At 41.2% G+C, this 16,472-nt stretch overlaps 1 protein-coding gene across 1 annotated transcript in view; it reads left to right on the top strand.

Annotated features, from left to right (window-relative positions):
• Nucleotides 1–1,164: 1,164 nt before the first annotated feature.
• Nucleotides 1,165–16,472, top strand: part of CPA6 (carboxypeptidase A6) — an 84,324-nt gene continuing 69,016 nt past the window's right edge. The window contains exons 1-2 of the mRNA XM_066547745.1: nt 1,165–1,179; nt 4,110–4,690. Coding sequence (XP_066403842.1) covers nt 1,165–1,179; nt 4,110–4,690 — 596 coding nt within the window. The remainder of the gene's footprint in view (nt 1,180–4,109; nt 4,691–16,472) is intronic.

The raw sequence follows: 16,472 nt of genomic DNA, 5'->3' as shown, positions 1-16,472 counted from the left end.
AAGAAGTTTTTAAATTGCCATTCTCATATTTCCCCAGCATGAAATTTTCAGCAGAACAGAAAAGATAGAGGAGTCTCTTGCCTAATAAAAAGGCTGTATTTTCACTCAAATAAAAATCCTGTAAGTTCAATATAGGGAGTATTTTTATATTGCTTCTTTAAGTGTGTTAGCAGGGGTAGAGACATCTGAGATAAAGTCTAGACACTGGAATTTGTTTATCCAGTTATATACACCTCTTATTTGTCATGAGCAATGCTTTTTTTTCAGAATGCTTGGCCAAAAAGTTTGAAACCATGTTGCCATATGTGTCTTAAGGCAGAATCTCAAGACAGAGCCAGCTTTTTCTCACAAGGATGCCTCCTGCAGAGCCTTTAAAAATTTTCTTCTCCTATGGTTAGCTCTAAGAATTGCATACATATAAAGAAACCTATGAACAAAAGTATAGCACTCTTTCCAAGACTAAAACTGTACTAAGAAATTGACTTATCAGGTTTGTAATACTGTGCTCTGATGTTATTTATCAGCAGGTTCCTAAAGGCTTCTATGGAGGGCTGATCTGTTGATGAATTGTCTATTATACACCTATTTTCCTTTAGCTTCTTCTAAAGCAAACCCGTATTTAAATGTCCCTCGATGAACACTACGCAGCCCAGCTGGCTGCTTCTATGACAGAAAACCTATGCTTGCAAAGCAGGCACCAAGATAACCCTGCTGAAAATGTCCAAGATCCTCTCCTCAGATTTACTTGTTTCACCTCATTTACTGGCTGTGTGCTGCCTTGGAAGAAGACTCAAAATTCATCAGGCAGGTCTCTTTTGCAATATGCCAGGAGAATTTCTGTCACAATAGGTAGGGTACCTTTTCCCTGCTACAGCCAGAAGACGAAAATAGAATATTAAGATAATACAGATTTGCAGCAGACAATGGATTTAACTACATACAGGAAGGGTAATATTTTACATTCTGTTTGATTCTGTTGTTTTGTTTCTACAAAACAAAAAAGGAATATTTAACCTCTATTCCTGTCCTGCTGCAGAATAACAGAATAATAGCAGAAGACAGAAATTCTCTAAGTGCAATTGCTCATTCTTTCACATAATTTAACCATTTTAAAAAAGTTTAGTGCCATTGACTACATTCAAATAAAATTTTTCAGTTACGGTAATGCAGCATCCACAAGTAAGTTGAAGACAGAATGTAAAGTCCAATGCAAGTCCATCCCTTCTAAAGATATTTGTACTTCATTTTAGTAAGAAAATTACATCTGAATACCCTCCAAGGTAGTGTCAAGCACCAGTTCATTGTAACAAAACTGTCTCAGGTGCCAACAGCAGCCTGTCTCTCATAGTGCAAAGCCCAGCATAACCTGCATAACCAACTCCTAGGAGTGGGAAATTCTCAGGTTATCAGTGCTCTGTTGCTACTGTAACACTCCTGACTACACAGAGTGGTTAGTTAAGGCTAACCAGCCATGGCACTCATGCATGGATTATATCACATTTATTCTTTTAGACCACAAACCTAACCTAGAACATAATCAGCAGGGCCACTTTCACTGTCCTTCATCTGACAAGTTCTCTATGGGAGTTAAAAGAAATGGAGAGCAGATCTTGAAAAGGACATTGCACTCAATCAACTTCAATATTTTTAATGAGTTATAACTGAGAGAAAATGAATGCGCTTAGTCTAGTTTATCATTAATGAGTGTGATTTACACTAGAAAATGTAAACCTCTTTTAAACTCCTGTTTCTGAACTGTTATGTCTCTAACAAATGTGCAGCAAGGTTTGTTTATTCAAGCCAATGCAACCTTCTCATGAAGGTGAGAGCTGGAACAACTCAAAGGTATAAAACATGCTTATAAGAAGCTAATGCCCTTTTTCTGTTCTTCTCAATACGTGGCATGTTCTAAAGACTAGGTACCAAATGTAGGCTGCCTGCCCACTCACTTTAAATGAATCCTTTCTTGTTTCCACACTGTGTAGAACTGCCTCTGTTTCAGCAGCCTGTGTTCCTTGTAAAGTGTAGGATGCTGTGATAAATCCCACAACTTGATTCATTAAGAGGGAAACCATATCTCAGTTTGCTCTCCTCTGTTCCATCCAAAGCTGTTATCACTACCAAGCTGCCCTTGGTGTTGGCAATTTCTCTTTTCTGTTCCAAGAAGAGAAGGAAAAGAAATTCTGATTTTCTTTGTCTCAAATCCTTTGCTTAGCTGGGTGCAATTTTGATAGCCCCATTTTGTCAGGAAAGGAGACTTAGCACATGTGTAACTTCCAGGCTTGACTACAGTGTTTTAATCCTTCCCTAGGTGCCAGCATGACAGAATTCCAGCCCTCCCTCCAGTAGGCCCTGTAGCATAGTACAATTTAAACTGATGGATCAAAGAGACACCAATGCACCTGTATCCACCTCACTATCCCCTACCTCCCTTAAAGCCCTATTCAGTATGTTTGAGCTATTTCTATCTTCAGCTTCTCCACAGCTCTAAAAGTGTACTTTAAAATTATATTTTAAATGTGTTTTAAACTGCCAGAAGTAGTACATATTAACAAAGGTAGCTACAATTTTTTTGAGTCTTTCTTTCCCATTGTGTTACTTTGCTTCACTGTTTGGTATTAGTGCTTGAATTTCCTTTCCATCTCATACCTGCTTGCATTTTACTATCAGGGAATGTTGCATAAAGGCAGGACTAAAGATTGAAACCTAGAGCCACAGAAGCCCATAATTACATTCTCCCCAATACAAATGGAGCCAAGTTTTCCTCTTGAAAGCAAAGTTTTTAGAATAATAGCCAAAGTATTCTACAATCAGACGCCAAAAGTAAAATTCTTACTAACTCAGAGTCAGGTTTTCATCTGGAAACCAAATACTTTAGAATGATAGCCAAACTACATTTTTTAAACATTTCAATAAATCAGTGTGTACTTCAGGTGTAGCAAGGATACACACAGTAAGAAAAGTAAATGTGTAATAAAGCAGTGGGTTTTGCTTTAATATCATACTCATGCCCTCCAAAAGTCAGTTGCTCAACTCTACCTTTGAAGTCACTTCTGAACAGAGAGCAGAGCTTTTATGAAATAGATGCTTGTAAAGTTGAAGTTGCATTTATTATAAGACTGAAGATTCACAGAGCAGATTTGGGGGCATGCCTATAGTTAATGGGAAGTGCTTTCAACAAGAGATGTACAGCATGTAAGCACACACACACACATACACCTCTGCATATTCTCACCAGAAATGAATTTGAGATTTTAAGTGGGGCATGTTATGGGGAGATGGGAAGCTCAAGAGAGAGAACACCAATAACCAGACTGAAGAGAATAATCCTGCCTTGGACAAAGTCTTTTCCACCTCCAGACTCTATCACACAACTACTGTCAGATTTGCTGCCGGTGTGAAAAAGAGACAAAGGAAAATGCTTGTTTGCCTTTCAGCCAGAGAATACAAAGTGTGTGGTTTAATACAGTCCTTTTTCAAAAGGCTCCCTGTGTTTCTGAAACATTAACAGGGATTTAGAGTAGTTCTCACACGTTCAAATGTCAGCTGGTTTTATTTGTCTACAGCCCACATGTTCATTTTGCTCTCAGAGGCTGAAAATCAGTTGGGTTTGAAACACTTTTTGCTCCTTTTTAGTAAATTCAACATAAAGGTATCAAAGGGCTATCCATTTATTCCATATTGGTATTTTATTTTTACCCATATTTTCTTTAATAGGTACTCCATGTGTTTTCTATAAACTACCATACTTTGCAGCAAAATTCTCCCCATATTCCTTGTTATTCTCAGTGCTCCAATGGAGCACTTTACATGGATCTTTCAACATCACCAGTGTGGAAGAGACAGCAAAAGTCCAGTTTTTAAAACATGCTGGGCTTTTAATTCATTCTATTGTATCAGTTGTCTCTTCCATTCTCACTACTCAGACACAAGATTTTCACCACAGCAGTAAACTGAAATCCCACCTCCTCCTGCCTTTATGGCTCCTAATGGTCTCTCTACCACTCTTTGTTTCATGAAAGTGTGTCCCTGCCCTCTCATCAGCCGCAGCTCTTGCCCAGCCGGGAACCTCATCGATAATCCCCCGATGCCACTGACCGCGCGTTGAGCCGCCCTTGCCCGGCCGCCCCGCCGCACCTGCAGCCGAACCCACCGCGCATCATCCTCGTCCCGCCGGCCCCGACGGAGCCGCCGTGCCCTCGGGGGCCGCTCGGCGCCGCCCGGCCCTCGCCGTGCCCTCGGGGGCCGCTCGGCACCGCCCGGCCCTTGCCGGCCCCGGGCTCCCCCCGGGCGGGGCCGCGCACCCCCCGCACCCCCGGCCCTCCCCGGCGGGCGGGCGGGCGCCTCCCCGCCCAGTCCCGTCCCCGTCCCCATCCCCGTGCCCGGGCGCGGCCGACGGGCGTCCTCCCCCGGCTTTCTGCCCTCGCCGCTGGCGACCAGCGACACCTCCGAGCGCCCCGCTCCTCTCGGCTCCGGCCGCGGCTTTGTGTGCGCGGCACCAGCCGCCACCTGGGGCGGGCGCGGCGGCGGTGCCGGTGCCGGGGGTGCCGGGGGTGGCGGTGCCGGGGGTGGCTGTGCCGGCGGTGACGGCGCGGCCCCGCACGATGCCTCTCCGCGGGCTCCTGCCCCTTTGTCTGCTCTGCCTCCAGGCTGCGCTACCGCTCCGCGGCCACGGCGGCCGCTACGCCGGGTAAGTCCGCTCCGGTGCCCGGGGCGCAGCTCCGCGGCCGCGCTCCCTGCGCTCCGCTGGCCAGAGCCGCCCGGTGTCTGCGGGTCCGGGCGCCCCTCCCGCCGCCGACCCGGTCGTGGGCTTGTTCGCTGGCGGGTGTAGCATGTAGTTCTTGATAAAGGTGCTGCGAGTCTCTGCTAGCCAAAGGAAGGATGCTACGCTGGGGAAAAAGAAAAAAAGTTTGAGTGTCCTTGTGAAAAAGGGAATTGCGATTATACAGGGGGGAAATAAAGGGGTTTGAGGTTCCACCGTGCTCTGAAATGAATGAAGATCTGTATTTCCTTTAGGGCGCAATTATACGGGAACCTAAAATTGTTCTAAAAAGTTGAACAGTGTGCGCTCATATTAGAGAATGCATAGGAATCTCAAGCAATAAGGGAACTCCACTGTAAGCAAGTGGAGACTAAAACGTTCACGTGCATTTCAAACTAGACTTTTCCTTTTTGTTCCAACGGCAGTTCAAATTTGTGTTAGAAAGGGAAAGATTGAACTAAGTAGTAGTAAAAAGTGAACTTGCCTCCAAAGTGAATGTTTTTTGCCCAATTTAAAGACTTTGTTTTTAGTAAATATTTAACATAGTAAGTTTATGATGCGAATGAAAAGGCATTCGAATATAGGAGCATTCGAAGCCAGTGGCATGTGTCAATGTACAATATAAATTTCTTTCAAAGTGACCATCAAATTCATCAGGAAAAGCACACCTCTCTGTGGAAGTAAGAGCTATATTATTCTTTTTATTTTATTGGAGTAGCCAAGCCAAGCATAGGAATTCCCCTTCTAAAATGAAGTTTAAAAAAACATTCCCTAAGCTTCAAGGATTTGGTAATGTGATATGAAGCAATTGACCCCTGAGTCACTATTAGTGATAGAAAATAGTTAAACACTTGACAGCTGTTTTGCCATCTCTGTTCAGTTCCTCACGTTCCAGTATCTGTCTGCACTGCAAAATCAAACAGGCCACCACAGTCAGGAATGCTCCTGACAGTGCCAAAAAGCAGCAGGACAGAAAACGAAACTTTTCTTTAAAGCCAGGGTCCCGCTGTAAGTTTTGTGCAACAGCTCTGTTCTGTCTGTCTGCAGCCCATAGCACAGGCATGGTCTCCATGGTCTTGAATTTAAATTCAAGATAGCATTCAGTTTGTTTCCAGATGACATAGAGATGAATAACACATTGTCAGGGCTGGTGCTTAAATTTTTCTGAATATTAATCGCATAAGTTATCTACTACTTTTGACATAATGTCAAAACACTCATTTTACTATCCTCTAGGTTTAAGTGACATCATCAACTATCATCAAGTTGGTTCAAATAGAATAACATACATAAAATTCAAATATAGTACCTCTGCTCATTAACGTAACTCAACAATTTTGTTGAAAGTTTTAAAAATAATATTTGCAAGGTGACACATGAAAGACCAGTCCAAATTCTCCTTTGTTGATCTCTGGTTTAGAAGCTTTTGCATAGACTCTAGTCCAAAAAAATGAGACTTCTCATCAGCTTCCAAAAGTTGGACAAGAAAATCACTGCCAAAAAAAAAAAAAAACAAACCAAAAACAAAACAAAAACCTAGAGCTAATAATAAGAACTCTTAGTCAATAGGCAATTGTAGTAGGGGGGCCAAGATACATTTACAAGCCTTGCTGAAAATGTGGTCAATATTTGAAACAGAAACCAGAATGTGTACCACATGTGTAACACAAACTGGAAAAACAAGCTAATATTTTTCCTACTCTACTAATATTTTCCCCCTTCTACTAGTATTTTCCATTTCTACTATCCTGGCATTATTTGTGTCAATAAAAGATGATGGAAAGTTAATTTGAAATGGCATGGAGGTTTCTACAGAATTACAAATATATCTTGTCCGTCCGTCATCATCACAGTATCCTGGGCAGGATAATTTAAATTCTTCTCTTTGTGCCATTGATTAGAATGAGTTGAGCAAGTATTGCCATTACTACTGAACTTGACTGCCACTCAAGGGGAAAAAAATTTGGTAAGGTTTTTTGGGAAAGCCAATTAGGAGGTGAGTAGTTTTCTAATGTTCACCATGAAAAGGGGTATCCCAACAAACTGACTTCTTTTTGTGCCAAGAAACATCTGTGAATCCTAGTAATTTCTTTTGTGTCAGAAGCTGTACCATAAAGGGAAAAGGCATTAGTATAATTAGGGCAAAAGAATGAGAGGGGGAAAATAAAAGCAATGCAAATGTTACTCATAAACTTAGTTCAGCACTTGGAGGCATACATAATTGTAACTCTTTAGTTGAGAACTTAGACCCAAGACAGTGAACTAACTGGAAGTGCACGTGTTTCTCCAAACTCTGTCAAGCAGGCCAGGTATGCCATATGGGCACATCCTTAAATAAATGTGTTCTAGATACCTTTGGGAAGTCAGCAAATATTTGGGGAGTCTCAGCAAAGAGGAAGAAGCACTCGAAGCTCTTGGAAAGACTGAGGGACAGTTGTATTTGCCTTCTGCCTCACACAATAAGCAGGAGCTCAGCCTGAAGGAACTCAAGAGGAGCTCTCTAGAAGACACTGCTAATCAGCCACCCAACAGCAAATTCAAAACTATACTCACACATACTTTTTTCCTTCCTGCATTTGTATGTTCTGTCCAAAGGTTCCAGGGGAAGTGGATAAGTGGGAGACAAACACACATATCAGGGTTTGGACAGAGTAGATGTGGAATATTCAAGGGGATTTTTCTGGAGGCAATTACCAGAAGTTCACACAGGAGCAACAAGGACAACCAAATACATGGGAATAGTTTAAGCCCCTGAAATAACCAAGTAAACTGGAACTCTTTGGTCTCCAGTAGAAACAATTTAGTCTCTAGGAGATGTCTGTAAACTTTGAGTCACATGGACCTAGTAGATAGAGATCAGCTATTTTCTGTTTCTTCCAGTTACAGGAAGTGGGAGACATAAAATGAATCTAGTAGGAACCTTTTGATAGTTTACAAAGTAGGATGCTGGAACAGATGGAGTTTTGTGAGGGTTTTTTATCAAATGCACCACTCTTCCTACTCTTGGGAATCATATAAAGAAGAAGATAGCTTCCCATTAGCAGGTCAAGGTTTCTTAGAATAGAAAATATCTCTCTCATTTGTTCTTTAAAAATCACTACTATGATCTTTTTACTTCAGTTCATCTGCCTCCACCTGTACATGGTGGCTCAGCATGTTACCTCCTATTTCTCCCCCACTTTTTGTTCTTCCGAAGCCTTTTCAGAAGTGTTCCTCATCTCACCTCTTCTCTCACTTGTAAATGACCAAGTGCAGACAAAGGCTGAAATAACTTGTACAGGTTTTCTCTGAGATTTTTGTTGCAAGATTTGGGTCTTTTAAAATATTGGATCAAGATGTTAACTCTTCTTCTTTGTTATTCTTCATTGGGTGGCAGTACTGCAGATAATTGTAATTTCTCTTGGTCAGATGAAGGCTATGGTCCATGCTTACTGTGTAACAACCACATAAAATAACCTGGGAGTCATGTGGAGGTGGATAGCAAGGAAACAGAGAACAGTAAAGGAATGTTCTGTAATTCAAGATATAATGTGCTGGAGCTACTGGGACATGACATCCAGAAAATTGCATAAACCAACTGTTCACGTAGATAAGGACAGATACCAAATCTGAGAGCATTCAGCAAATTTCAGGTATTTTAATGCCCATTAATACCCCTGCATACCATAACTAAGTACCTCTGATCCCACAGTACCTTACACACAATGGCTGGCAATTGTTCTGTCTCATGGAAAAAACACATGGGAGTGTGACAAAAATGAGTTGCTGAGGGAATTGAGAAGTGGAAAGGAACTCCTCCTGTGCTATTCCCTCTGCAGATTTTTTCCAAATGTTTTAATCAGGGACTAAAAGCTCTGCTATTTAAAAAAAGTTCTTTCTCCCTGCTGCTCAGCTCTCCCTCTCCACCCCCAAGTAGAAGTAAAATGTCATGAACACAACTGGCAAAAAAAGCATTTGGAAAGCACACCAACAGCATGAGAGGGAAGGTAATTATATTCATTCAGATGAAAACCAAACTTAATGTTTCTCTGGATGGTGTCAGGGAGCTTCTAAGAGGTGAAAAGCTGTGAGCTCTCTAGCAAAAATAATTTAAGTATCCATTTTTTAAAATAGCCAATAATTCTGTAGACAAGCACGGCTGATTCCTAAAACCAGCACAGATCAGTGAAATCCACAACAGCTTTGGGACCACTTACCTATTCTTGTCCCAACACCTCATCTCTAATTATGTACTTTCTCATTACCTGATATTCCCCCTGCACAATAATATTTATGTTGTCCTATAGGAAAAAATCAAGTTTTCATTATTTTTCTCCTTTATGTCCAATAAATTTACCTTTTAAAGTTTTTCTGCTCTCCTCATTATAAGTGAAAAATATGAGGTGTTTCAGTCTTACTTTCTTTCCCTCTTTTAATTTCTTTTTCAAAATAATTGGAACAGTATGCACATCCTCACTACCTCAGTGAAGGGCATGCCAGGTAAGGAGGCTCCCAGTTTGTTATGGCTGTGTCTAAACTGATACACAGGTTCATGTCACCATGTGAGCCTGGTTCCCATGCTTATCCAAACTGGGACACCATTGCCTGGTGCTGTGGCTTCTGACCTCTGCAGCTGGAGAAGATGGGGGAAAAAAAGCATGGAAAGTAAGGCAAGATATAAAATATCAAGACATGAGCAAAGTTTGCGCCCACACTTAGGAGCTTTGAACCTGTCCTAGGTTTCCTAACTTATGTTCAACCTATGGCCTTTCAGTAAGAATGATTTTTTGGAAGTGTAAAAGAAATTCCAGTAAACACTTAGACTTTCCTCATTTTAGAAGTGTGTATGTTACAAATGGGAATGTAGTCTATTATTAAAGAAAATTAAGTTCAGGGTGCAGTCAACAATTATGTTCTCAAAAAAAACCCAGAACCACTGGGATACATCTAAGAGGTACTTAGAAAAAGATACTTTTAAAAATAAGGAATTCACATATAAAATCTGCCTAGACCCTCAGTCTGAAACATCCCCTTTGGATACACCAGCTTCACTGTCTCATGAAACTAAGCAGGAAAAGAAATAACAGTTTTTCCCAGAGCTTCTGGAAGTAGTTGCAGTGAACTCCAAAGCTCCCACTTCTACACTATACTCACTTGCAGATGCTGCTCCTGTGAATTCACACTCATAGCTCCTTAAAATGAGGTTCTCAAATCTGAACGTTTTGTACAGGACTTAGCAAGCACTTAACAGGGGACAGACACTATATAAATTACATATATATTGATTTTAATTTTTTTAATTAAAGAAAAAAGGAATCTAAAATATGTGAGCAATTAATATAAAAGACAGTGGAACCTACATTTAGTCCAGAAGGAAACTCACAGTTTTGAAAGGAGTGAATTTGAAAAAGGGAGATTAAAAATCTGCTTTTCTTGAATATACTGCTGATATTTTATAGGGAACCCTTACTACTGCATAGGACTGTATCCCTCGCTGCACAATAAACAGGATCCCAAAGTCTCATCTCCTGAAATTCTAGTATCTGTAAAAATGTCATCCACATGTCTGAAATGGCTTACATGGTCAAAATGCTGCAGGAAACATTTATTGTTGTATCCAGCTGAAGGTGAACGGACACCATCAATCATCTCTATCTCCTGGAGGTAAACTCTGTCATCTGCTCTTCACTTATGTTTCCTCCTTAATTTTACTTCTGAATACATAACAGAAACTGTACTCACTCTTCTGTGGTAGAACATAGTATTTAAGAGGGCACAGTGTGCATAACGTTCATGCAAAAGTCAAGAAATAAGCAGTTATATTGATCATATATCAGGCATCTCTTTGGGCATGCATATAGCACTAAAAACTGAGAACAGCAGTATAGGTCAACAGTCAGTATTTTTACTGCCCAGGCAATATGATTTGTTTTGCTCTCAGGCAGGAGATTAATAGAATTTTTCTCAACACAAAATAAAAATAGTAAATAATTTAAAAGAAACAGCATTGTTACCACCCCCTGTCCACCTAACTTACATATTTATGTTGTCAGTATTGTTTTTCATGCACAAAACAAGTGAAATCCATGCTCTTCATCCTATTTACCATAAGCAGGTTTAGCTGGAAAATGAGAACCAATAATTATGGTTATACATTAGACCTCTCTCTGAAAATTCTGCTGTGGGTAAAATACCCACATTTTTTGCTGGTTTCAGATTTGCAAGAACAAATCCACAGTCAGCAAAATTCTGGAGACAATTAAGCCTAACTGTATTTTTTTTCAGTTAATTATGATTCTGATTTAAAGTCTTTGTTCACATGACTGTACCTTTGGGTACAAAGTTATGGTTCTGATTTGATGTTGGTATTACAGCAAAATGTGCCTGAATTTCAAGGCATATACTAATTTGCACCTCAGTATATCAGATCAGAATCAGACCTTAAACAGACAGAAGAGTGATTTTCAGGAAAATATCTGCAAAGAAAACTCCAAAACTGCGTTTTGTGGAAGGCACCTGAGAGTAGGTAAGCCAAAGTACTGTGAAATATACTCAGACCAACAAATGAATGGGGACAATAAATTCCATTTTTTAAAATTATTTTGTACCTTGAACTTGCCAAATTAGGAGGATGGGATGGGAGCTGGAATCCAGCAGTGGACAGAGAGTATGAGTTCTTTGCTTCTGTGTCTGCCTGTGCAGGCTGAATGTTCTGAAGAACAATGCTCTGCTAAGCCTCCTCTTCCTCTGGGGAACAATGGGACTTAAAGTCTATTTATTTAAAGAGAATCCACACCATAGAGTTACCACACAAAACAATACACAGAACAGCATTTTCCAAAGAGATGTTCTAGGTTGCCTAAATTCAATCATGGAAAGAACAGATGTGTCCTACCAAATCAAAACAGTTTTTCTTTTCTTTAAGTTCTGCAGCTCAGGCAAGACTGTGATCCAGGGGAGACTACCACAGCAGGACCTTGAAAATGAGTTTGTAGGGGGTTTATTTTAGTAAAATTATTGTAAGAAAAAATTACCATTTCTTTTACTGTATTTCAAATGTCTTCAGAATAGTAATGATACAGTTAGTATCAATAGTAATGATACTAATGATTAGTTAGTAATGATACAGTTAGCAGCACCTCATGGCCAACCCAAAGATAAAAAAATAAGCTCTTTTTAGTTGAGATTAAAAATAATCTCTGGGCATTCACAGCCCAGAAAGTCAATCATATCCTGGGCTGCACCAACAGAAGTGTGACCAGCAGGTAGAGGGAGGTGATTCTGCCCATCTACTCCAGACTCATGAGGCCCCACCTGGAGTGCTCCAGTGCATCCAGCTCTGGGGACCCTGGCATAAGAAGGACATGGACCTGTTGGAACAAGACCAGAGGAGGGTCATGAAAATGGTCAGAGGACTGGAGCACCCCTCCTGTGAGGAAAGGCTGTGAGAGCTGGGGCTGTTCAGCCTGGAGAAGAGAAAACTCCAAGGAGACCCCGTTGCCACCTCTCAGTACTTAGAGGGAGTTTATAGGAAAGATGGGGACAAACATTTAGCAGGGCCTGTAGCAATAGGACAATGGGAATTGGTTTTAAACTAAAAGAGGGTTGATTTAGACGAGATAGATGAAAGAAATCTTCTACAATGAGAGCACTGAAACAGTGGAACAATGTCCTGGAAGAGCTCTGGTTGCCCAGAACTCCATCTAACCTGACCTTGAAGGATTCCAGGGATGTATCATCTACCACCTCTCTGAGCAATCTGAACTAGTGAAAGATGTCCCTCTGGGGACATTGAAGTGGATGGCTTTTAAAGTTTCCTTCCAACCCAAACTATTCTAAATTACTTTAGCAGGCCTAATGAAAAACTCTTTGACTTATTCCACTGTACTCCTACCAAGATTACCACCAGATGCTACTCTGAGGCTGCAGTGCAGTCACACAGCCAAACCCTGCCATGGCCGCACTAGTGGCCACCCGCTGCCACGGCAGTCACTTGTGCTTCTGCTCCTCCAGATGTGCAGCCTCTGCTCAGGGACTGGCACATCTCTGCCACAGCAAGACAATTCCAGGAGCACAGAGGGGGGAAAAAAAACCACTTCTTCATTTTTTTTCCCCCAGGACTAATTGACGGCTTATCAGGTTGTGATTTGGCTGCTGCAGAGCCTCTGCAGCACAGGGAAGGGGAAGGAATGGCTGGGGTTTTGGTACCTGCCTGCTACCTCGAGTCTGTTGTCTCCCTGTGCACTGGGAGAAGTTGTCTGAAACCAATTTATCCCAGGTGTGTATTCCAAGGAGTGCACCTTGGGTTTTCCTCAGCAGAATTTGGTGCCTTGATCAGTCCCAACTGCCAGATTCCTCTCCAGACCTATGTCAATGAAACAATCTCTAATGAGTATTTCAGAATCAAAGAGAGTATGATGCTTATTTTCAAATAAGTACTTTCCTGAAATTGCAAAACCAAAGAAAAATTTAACCTTGGTACTAACCATCACCCTGTGGGGCTTTTAAGCAAAGGGATTTTATTATGCTTGATGTCTGAAGAAGCTGTAAGTCCCTCTTTACCTAGTGAACAAGACTGGCATGATAGGGCCTACAGAAAAAATAGCCTCTGTTCATTAAATAGGTTGATGTTAGGCAAACAATAACTATTATATGGCAAGAAAGAGAAGACATTTAATTAAGTACATTTTATTAATAGCTCTGTCTTTTTTGTCACAGCGCAGTTCCATATTTTAAGGAAAATAAACCTTGGGAAATAAACCTTTTTCACCTTTCAGGGAAATAATACTTGAACTGTATAGCCCAGACAGCCAAAAACATGCTCTGCCCAAAATTTACACCAAATAACAGGAGTCACTGTGCAAGCACAATGCCAAGTCTGGGCTGGTAACTCAGATCTCTGTGCAGAATGAGCTTGTGTCCTTGCCAGTAACACACAGTGTAAACATACCCAGCGGCACAAAGACAGCACAGCATGTCCTTATCCAGCTCCCTTATCAACAGGCTGGATCCCTGATCCATCTGCCTGTGCTAGCAACAATGGTAAAAAATGTAAATGGAGATCATTAATAGAACATAAAATCTAAGTAATTTGCTTTTCCATGTAAAAAATCAAACAGTTTCACCTTCTGTTTTTTCAGCTCAGGTTCTTTTATTTCGCTTTTACCAGAAGCAGCTCTCTTAGTTTTGAAATAGTCAAACATGTAGTCATGTTTTGACATGACCAAAAGAAAAGCTTCAGAAGAAATCAAAGAATCTTTTGTAAAAGATAAATAAATGTAAAAGGATAAAACCTTTTGTATTCACTATCCAGCCACATAAAAATAATTCCTGATGTATTTTCCGAGGCCTAGCCTAGAATATAAAGTGAGATATTTAATTATGCATGTTTTGATCACTACGGGAAGGGTTTTTTCTGTTCAACACTAACTTGTCCTGGAGAGGGTGGTGATTCTCCCTCTGAAGCAGCTGCGAGGAGCAGTGAGCACAGGAACAGAGGGCTCCAGACCTGTGTCCAGACCAGGTCTTGGGAGGAGCCCTGTCTGCTTGCCATGGGCTGTGCAGTGTCTGAGCACATTTTGTGTATCATATCTCTCAGAGGCCCCAGGCAAAGGGACATCATCTGGTCAGAGAATCATAGAACCATAGAATTGTTTCATTTATAAAAGACCTTGAAGATCACTGAGTCCAGCTGGTGACCTAACACAGCAGAGTCCACTACTGAGCCATGTTCCTAAGCACCACATCCATGTCTTTTAAAAACCCCCAGGAATGGCTGAGAATTGTGATTCAGCCATGTCTGTGGACAGCCTGTTCCATTGCCTGACAACTCTCTCAGTGAAGATTTTTTATCAATTTCTGTCAGACAGACACGTGACAAAGTTGCTGATCTACTCTTGCCAGGTGATTCTGGGCCAACACAGAGACAGAAATGTGGATATTTCAGGCTCAAAATGGGTGAGGGAGGACTCAGGGTCTTCAGCCTTTCCTCCTGTCTCCAGCATATGTTGTTTGCTGCATGAAGTAGTTACAACTGCCAAAAAATCTCTGTCAAATTAGAAAGTAGGTGTCCATTGAGTTCAGGTGCTTTTGCAGTTCAGAAGCAAGTTAAGAGGTGTCACAGACCTGGACACTACAAGACCATCAGTGCCCCAGCTAGCATCCACTCCCTCTATTCTTAGTTCTTATCCAGTGGATGGCATGCCACCCACCAGTGTGCTATTTTTTTCCCTATGTTCATCACTTTTCATTGGACCTATCACCCCTTTTTCATAAGATAACTGGTGGTTTTCTTACTGTATGATGAATGACGGGCAAAAAGGCATCTCAAAAGTCTGGTAGTCAGCGCAGACTGCCCCTGTCTGACCAAGGTGCAGGACAATTTGTAATGATTAGCATGTATCATCCACAAACATGAGAAAACAGTATAGAACCATAATAAAATTGGTTATCTTAAGCCTCTGGGAGATACTGGAAAAATGGAGTAAAGTCATTGCCATACATGTTAAGGAGTCAGTATAGAGTAGTGCTCAGGGTGAGTTAAGCCCTTACACCTCCCTTTTAAGAGGGGCAATCTCTCCAAATCCTACGAAAGGTCCATAGAGGAATGGTAAGTGAAGGGCTCCATGGACCACGAAAACCTGATTTTTTGCTTCTGCTGAACAAAACTGTAAGAGTGAGAGCAAAACCCAGAGATTTCACCTTGTCACATGAGATCAGTCCTAACAATTTGCAGACAGTGAGACAGTGCCATGAGCCAGTTTAGGGTACAGAACAGCAGAGAATGACAGATGAACACTTTCCTCTGTGAAATCTGATCTTTCTGCATTGTTTGCCTTTAATCCAGTGACCATTATCTCTGCTGAAAAAATACATGTGAGCTTTTATGTGTGACAACTGCACTCAGGGTGGTCTTTGAATTAGAAGGCGTTTGGTCGCAGAGCCTGCAGCAAGTCACTGCCACTGCAGCCTGCACAGTTATATCAGGAAAAAAGAAGCATGCAGGAGAGGAAAAGCCTTCTCCTGGGTGGTTAAAGGGGACAAGTCTGTCAAAACTGAGGAAAGAGCTTCCTAATACTCAGGTGTATTTACTGTGAAGTGACATTAGCTGAGGGAAGAGATGTAAATTTTAAATGTTTATGCCACAAGTAATGGATCGACCAGATTTCAGTTATTTTGTTAGAGCTAATGCAATACAGTCTTAATGGAGTAGTTAATAGCTGGCCAATAAAAATGCAAAATAACAATTCTGCTGAAATAGAAAATAATTTGAACAAACAAACAAAAAGACTAGGCAGAAGGGAAATGCAGGGATCTTACTGGGAGGACCAGTTTTACAGCAACCAATGGAAAAATTAACTATTAGGGTGGATGTAGCAACAAAAGTCCCTCTGGCTTACTGGAAAATATTACTTTTTTTCAGGAGAAAAAAAACTAGCACAAATTTCAAGCAAAAAACGGAGTAATATTAAAATTAGCTGTTGTATGAAGAACTTTGCTTCTTACAAGACTAAATAAATGGGTGAACTTAAGGTAATATTTCTAAAGTTATAAAATTGCAGAGAGAGTATTTCTTTCTAAACTGCATGGCTGTAAAACACCAGATGCCATACAATGAAGTAATCTCAGACCAAGACTGGGATCTGTTGTCTGTGAGGAGCACACAGATGCTTGCTTTTAGCAGTGACGTCTTGCTCATAAAACAGGAACACCACACGCTCTTCACTGCATC

This window comes from Molothrus aeneus, chromosome 1 (genome assembly GCF_037042795.1).
Source record: "Molothrus aeneus isolate 106 chromosome 1, BPBGC_Maene_1.0, whole genome shotgun sequence".
In the NCBI taxonomy this organism is placed as follows: domain Eukaryota; kingdom Metazoa; phylum Chordata; class Aves; order Passeriformes; family Icteridae; genus Molothrus; species Molothrus aeneus.
The sequence above is the reverse complement of the archived record's forward strand: the minus strand, read 5'-3'. Positions and strand labels throughout refer to the sequence as shown.